At 42.6% G+C, this 6,762-nt stretch overlaps 2 protein-coding genes across 2 annotated transcripts; one reads left to right on the top strand and one right to left on the bottom strand.

Annotated features, from left to right (window-relative positions):
- Positions 1-508: 508 nt before the first annotated feature.
- On the bottom strand, positions 509-1,699 carry LOC103635901 (HVA22-like protein i). Its single transcript, XM_008658278.3, has 3 exons — positions 1,643-1,699; positions 1,352-1,566; positions 509-1,112 (listed from the first exon to the last, which is right to left on the bottom strand). The coding sequence occupies exons 1-3, from the start codon at positions 1,676-1,678 to the stop codon at positions 581-583; spliced, it is 783 nt and encodes a 260-aa protein (XP_008656500.1). The 5' UTR covers positions 1,679-1,699; the 3' UTR covers positions 509-580.
- A 3,363-nt stretch (positions 1,700-5,062) lies between these two features.
- Positions 5,063-6,031, top strand: LOC103635900 (serine/arginine-rich SC35-like splicing factor SCL33). Its single transcript, XM_008658277.2, has 4 exons — positions 5,063-5,214; positions 5,407-5,571; positions 5,687-5,815; positions 5,911-6,031. Exons 1-4 carry the CDS (start codon positions 5,204-5,206, stop codon positions 6,029-6,031), a joined length of 426 nt encoding a protein of 141 aa, XP_008656499.1. The 5' UTR covers positions 5,063-5,203.
- Positions 6,032-6,762: the final 731 nt, after the last annotated feature.

Here is a 6,762-nt window from a genome sequence, read left to right as displayed (position 1 = left end):
GTGAGTGCTCGTGCGTTGTGACGGCGTAAAAATTATTCGATAAATGTTAGTACACAACAATTACTTGGAAACGAACAAGAAAAGATTCTACCATGCTCTAATTAACTTGACTAAGTTTTAGTATCGCATGTTTTAGTTCAGAGGGCCTTCCAATGATTATAGGAAAAGCTTATGCCAGACTAACTACAGTGTATACCAGGGACTCAAACAGATACATGTACACAGAGAATGATAGAAAAACAGTTGTTCTTGTTTCCCTATCGGCTGAAAATTGTGGCTGGATGTGACATCCTGAAGATACTCAAGGAGTGACCAGATTGAAGTGTATGATGTTGCAATTACATGCGTTTGTTGCCCGTGCCGCTAACCTGTATTCACATGCATAGGGAAAGTGTTACTTACAACTTAAATCACAAGAAAAGGGCACTAAGAAAGCACAGAAACAAGATAATCAATTGTGTCACAAAGAACCAATTCAAGAGCACATCTCCATTCCACCAAACAACATGACAGCCTAAAACCCCCAAAAAATAAAAAGATCAACACAATGTGCAGGGAAAGGAAAAACAATGGCCTGCAGCTAATTCCCAACAGGAACTTCGGTGGTCGTGCGCCTCCTTAGCTTGGCGCGCGTCACACGGATCGTCTCCTCCATCGACGTCTCCTCTTCGAGCGCATGGTCAAGCTCTTCTGCGCCCTCTAGGGCGTCACCACTGGCCTCATCGATGGCCATCTTGTCCACCCCTTCGACTCCAGGGAGTGATCGGGCGCTAGGCTCTGGTTTCGGTGAATCGGCACCTGTGGTTGGAGTTTGAACTGGGTCAGCAGCAGGTTTGACCTCGCCTTTCTTTGGGCTACCACCAGGTTTTGGTGTGGATGCAGCTATCGGAGGCTTTGTGGATGCCACTGAACCAGATCTCGATGATGTTTGACGCTTGATCTTGGGCGAAGATTGAATGGGTTTAGTCTCCTGAGATTGTTGTGCCATTGCTGCTTGCCGAGCAGCAATAGATGATGCTCTGCGCATAACAGGTGCTGCTTGTTTTTGTGGTTGCGCCTGCTGCACCTGCACTTGTGGTTGCTGTTGTTGTGGCGGCTGCTGTGATTCTTGGAAGACATCAAAGCATGATTTTAACATGGGTAACAAGATAAACACTGCCAGATCAGTTAAACCAGAGCACACATTTCTGTACTACATTCCTTCCTATGGCATCATGACCAATATTGCATCAGAGAAGAACAGTAAAAAAAGTTTGAGCATCTGAGTAAACATGATGAACACTGAACAACAAATGATTCAATGGATTTTTTGGCAAAAAAGATAGTAATAGTGCATTCGATCCACACCTGATGAAGGCATTGCCTTGATTTCTGAGAAGGTGACTGGGCAGCAACATATTTTAAAACGTCAAAGAAAGTACTTTGTCGTGCCGAAGCAGCCTTCTGAAAATAAAGGACAACCATGTCGGTGGCTCGAGCTCTCAGCTCAAGGAGATTCTGGTAGATTTCATTCTCATGCTGAGAAATATATGGTTTAAAGATAGTTCCATAAACATGTGTAGTTCCCTGTAATGAAAGCACACATCAGCCTGTTGCCAAAAACTAAACTATGAGATAGAAAAGCAAAGGACAATCTAAATACCTTTGTCTTAGGGTACCACAAGTATACAAAGAACATCAGCTTTGCTTCCGAGTAAAACGGTAACCTCCAACATGCATGTCATTGTCGTCCATCTTCACAACCATACGAAAATTGAGAGGCCTTGGCAACCAGTCCAGAACTAACAACAGTGGTCTGCGAGAGTTACTGTTGCACGCGACAGATCCACTATCATTGCCATTAACTCCAATTACCAGAATCACATATTAAAATTAGAATTACTGCACAAAAGGTCAATGCATTCAACTGCACAAAAGGTATAACTAAAAACAGTGATGTCGATGCGTTGAACTGCATAAAAGGTATATCTAAAAATAGTGACCAAAATTTCAGTTATGCCAAGGCATGAATTGGCACAAAAGGGATTAAGTTATAGATGTGGCAACACAATTAGAAACAATAATCAAGTAGATTGCTTTCGACTCCAATCATATGAACAGTTCTCCAATCCTATAATGAGTAATAAAAATTTGGGACAAGTGTAGACTAACAATAGTTCTACGATGAAAAACAATTACCTTTGGTATTGGATTCTCTAATGGCAAGTTGATAGAACCAGACCCTAAAGTGTTTTCCACTGCACCATGCACAACTTGTTGTTCCTTGAGGTCCTTCTCAAGCTAAAGAATCCACATAAGATGATTTTATGAGTCTACAATATGGAAGATTCAGTAGAAAAACAAGAAGTAGGAGGCTAAGGAAAAAATGGGCTTTCACCTTTTTCTAACAGATTATTTGAGCATTTTTAGCTAACTTCAAGGGAGATAACACTTTTAGAGTGTCAACAAATATGTTGTGTCATTTAGTGAAGTTAGGCATAAAAGACTTGAATGAATGAAAACAACATATATGAGAATTTGTACTTCTCAAAGGAAAAGATCTCTTTCTTTCGACCTAGCCTTATGTGCGAGTACTCTGTGTCTGTCTCCATCTCCATAGGTGGAGGCTTCGTTACAACCAATCCATTCACCACCGTCTGTTTGAGACACTTAAACATCCCAAACAAGTCCCTTCTAGCTTTTGTTGGCACCAACGGAGCAGCAACATTCAGCACCAAGATCAAGAGCATATCTTGTTGGGTGCATAGATGAGCACATACCTGAATATTGGATTAGAGCATGCATTCCACTATTCTTCTCAAACATGGTGAATTTTGAACAGCGCCAAAAACAGAAAACACCTAAAAATATCATATTAATGTAACTATACAATTGGCTTTCATGTCAGCTCTTTATTTGAATTAAACAAAAGATATTGAGTTATTCTTACAGTCTGCAGAACATCCATCGTCACAATATATTGCATGTTCTCAAATCTCAACTGATCCTAAAAGCACGCTGCTCTCAGGCTCCTTTATCTTCACATTACGGCCTACCATGGGCTGCAAATTTTTCTTTGAGTTAGATCAACAAAAATTAAAAAGGGGGGAGGGTGGGGTTGGGGTTGGGGGTGAAACATCATGAGATATGAACATATGAAGCATACATGCAGAATGTAACATGGTATTAAAATCTTTATGTGCAGAAAAGGCTATGGACATGTGGCAGGCATCGTTTTGTTTGTGAAGGAAATATCTGAAGAAGAGTAAGTCGCATAGGTAATTTCATATCGCAGGCTTGATAATCCACAATAGCAATTAGTAAATTCGTAAAATGCATTACTTGGGCATGCTTACTCCATCCAATGACTTTTTAACTTCAAGAGCAGTTGGGGCATTAGTATACTGGATAAGTGTCTATCAAAAGTCTGAATGTTAAGCTCACTGCAAAATAGAAAAGTGTTTTGCAAAACCACAAGTTCTGAATGGATAAAATATAAAACAGTGTTCTGAATGGATAAAATAGAAAAGTGTTCTACAAAAACACAGGTCTACAAAAACACAATGACTTTTTAGCTTCAAGATGATGAATGCATACAGAATATTGGTGGAGGTAACAGACACGTTCTAGGGCCAAAGCCACCAGGCTATGCACATCCATGTATACTCAAGATAATACACAAATTGATGCAATGATACTTTGCCGCTAATCACCTCTGTTAGCAGAGCCATTCGGATTGTCCCCTTTACTGGATTTAAAATTCAAAATAAACATTAGACTTAAGTGCACCAAATGACTTGTTCTACGTATATATAAAAATTTCTACGTACATCCATATGGGGTTCCTTGGCTGGTTGCTTCTGTAAAATGCTCACGGATGAGCCAAAGTAAGGGGGTTCTGAAGACTCATTTGGATGAGTATGTCTGCCATCCTTGTAAGTAGAGCGATTTTGGGATATGCCATCTGAGCACGAATTTAAACTTCACATCAGTGCTCCAGATTAATTCTAAGTTAAGATGGTAAAAAAATAGGTTTTAAATATCGTTTTGTTTAATCACTTTAGTTTGGTTTAATCCAAATAGGGCTGATGTGTCCAGCGTGCAAATCCATAACCAGATCTTAACGAAACAATAGAACGCAATCCTGAAAGGACAAATCTACATGAACAAACCCTATCAAATCCCTCTAAATAGATCGTCAAATCCAAGCCTGACCAAACAAACTCATTTCACAGGGTAAACCAGGTGACGGGCACGGGTCGGGGCTTACCTTGGAGTCACGGATCCTGGCAAGCGATCTAGTGGAGGTGGTCGCCGGAGGGATGGTAAAGGCGGTTGTAGTAGGCCTCGCCGACGAGGTAGGTCCCAAAGGCGACGATGGAGATGCTGAGCCCGGGTGTGGCGTGGCGCAGCTGGTTGCCCACCATAGGGTGCCTCCTCCACTCGTCTCTCCGCGGAGGCGGGTGTATGCGTGGAGGCGGGTGTATGCACGAAGGTGGTTGTGCGGCAATTGCGGAGGATGCAGACGGGTGGATGACGCTGAGACGCACGAGTAGAGGATGCAGACGCGAGGTGGGTGGGCGATGCGAGGGAGCAGAATATGTTGGCAGGGAGCGCGGGCGTGATGGCGAGGAATGACGGGGGCGAGAATGGCGGCGCTTTCCATCGAAGCGATGCGGAGGCGAGAATGTCGGGGCGAAGGCATGGTGTACCCTGTGAACGCCTTCCATCGAAGCGAGGCGGGGGCGAGAATGTCGGGGCGGCGCCTTTGGTATTAGATTCTCGTCAATGAACTGAACAGGCTAATGCGAGGGCAGGGGCTCGGGCTCGCGGGCGGGATTCCGGCGGCGATGGCTGGTGCGCGTGCGACATGATGCGCGGAAGGAAGACACGCGGGCTCGCTGGCGGGATTTCCGGCGACGATGGCTGGCGCGCGTGCGGCATGATGCGGGGAAGGAAGACGCGCGCGGGGGCACGGATGCTGGTGGACGCCCTCGCTCCACCCTTAGTAGTAGAGATAAGCATGTTCTTTACAGATTTTTAATTATTATTCTCTGTATCATATGGTTTACATGGGGTTGCTTTACGCACCCCCTGAGATTAACAGTGGAAGTAACTTTTTTGAAGACGCAAGTCTTAAGAGTACTATTGAAGAAAAGGAAGAAATAGAGGTTTAAAGAGATATGCAAGTTATGAAGAGTTTCAAGTGTATCTCTAAACACTTATGACTGCAAGGTCAGCAGCTTAGTGCCTGCTTTACCTTTGAGATTGATTTGTGTATCGACTGAAATTGATTTGTTTGTATCACCATTCTTGGAAGGAAGAGTTCGCAACATCTTGATTTGATTGTCTCTACAGAGGTCTTCTCCTTAATGGTTCTGAAGCATTGTTGCTTTTAGTGAAATACTAATTTGCTTTCTGTTTTAGGGAACCTAGAGGATTTGGGTTCATCCAATACTTTGATCCTGAGGATGCTTCTGATGCAAAGTACCATATGGATGGGAAGATGCTGCTTGGAAGGGAAACTGTTGTTGTTTTTGCAGAGGAAAATAGGAAGAAGCCTTCTGACATGAGGGCCAGGGAAAAAATAAGGTAACAATTGTTTTACCTTTGTGATACCCATTCTATAACTGTGTACACTATCATTCTGCCATAGCATTTTAAGAGGCAAAAGCTAATTTACTCGTGCAATTTTTTACTTATGTAGTGGCAGAGGTCGTTCTTATGATGGGAGGTTGCGCTCAAGGTCACCTGGGTTGAACGATTCTCCTAGGGGTAGATTACGGTCCCAAAGCCGAAGCTACTCGCCAGCACTTAAGCAAAAGCACTATTCAAGGTACGAGTTGCTGCGATCCTCTTATATGCTGATGAAAACTCCATGCGCTCACAATGTCCCAATCCAATTGATTGGCTCACATACCATCTTGACAGGTCCCCGGCTCCACCTCGGGAGAGATCTTTGTCGCGTTCCCTAGCTATCAACAGATCAAGGAGTGCAAGCCCCATTGTTAGCAGGTCTCGTAGGCAGGGGTCTCTCTCTGTTAGCGAGTGAGGTATCTCAGGGCTCTGTGTGACTATATTGTCTTCTTAAAGTAGCTAATGTTGTTTTGTTAGGGTCCTCATTCGGTCACTAGGATGGATTTAGAGTGGTACGCCAATTGGGTGTGTGCAAGAGTCAAATTTAGGTTCATATTGTAATGTTTGTACTGGTCTGCTACCCTGCTACCCTGACTTTTTTTGCTAGCCATAGTGTAGCATGTACTTTATTTATATCTATGCAAATTGTGAAATATCTGTCTCAATGGTCTATATTTTTTTTGCAAAATCTTAGGTTGGAGAAAAAAATCATGGTTAAAGTAGTGTTCATTTCAATCTCCATGTTGTGGCGTAAGTGTACAACATTTCTGGTATCCACCCCATCCTCATCACACGCAAGTTCATGCATCCCTAATCACATAAATACTATTTTTGAATGTCAGCTTCAATTTAAATGCAGAGAATGATAGGTCGAAGTAATATTTTTGTGATAATCTGGTTCTAGTTAATGAATTTGTAAGATCTCATATTTGTAGTTTCTAGAAGTTTTGTTCAGCAATCTCTGGTCCTTGCATGAATAGTGAATTAGCATCAAGTTTTGATCAGTTTTGTGTTTCTCTTACAATGTTTGGAATTGTGATTCTGAAATATAGAGCTTGGGCCCTTAGCAAATAATAGTTTGGTAAGTGCACAGTCTACAACTCAGCCTTATACTTATGATTTTGTTTGCATATTGTTTCCGAAATG

The sequence above is a fragment of the Zea mays genome, chromosome 8 (genome assembly GCF_902167145.1).
Source record: "Zea mays cultivar B73 chromosome 8, Zm-B73-REFERENCE-NAM-5.0, whole genome shotgun sequence".
Lineage (NCBI taxonomy): Eukaryota > Viridiplantae > Streptophyta > Magnoliopsida > Poales > Poaceae > Zea > Zea mays.
Note: the sequence above shows the minus strand (reverse complement) of the source record. Positions and strands in the feature narration are given on the sequence as shown.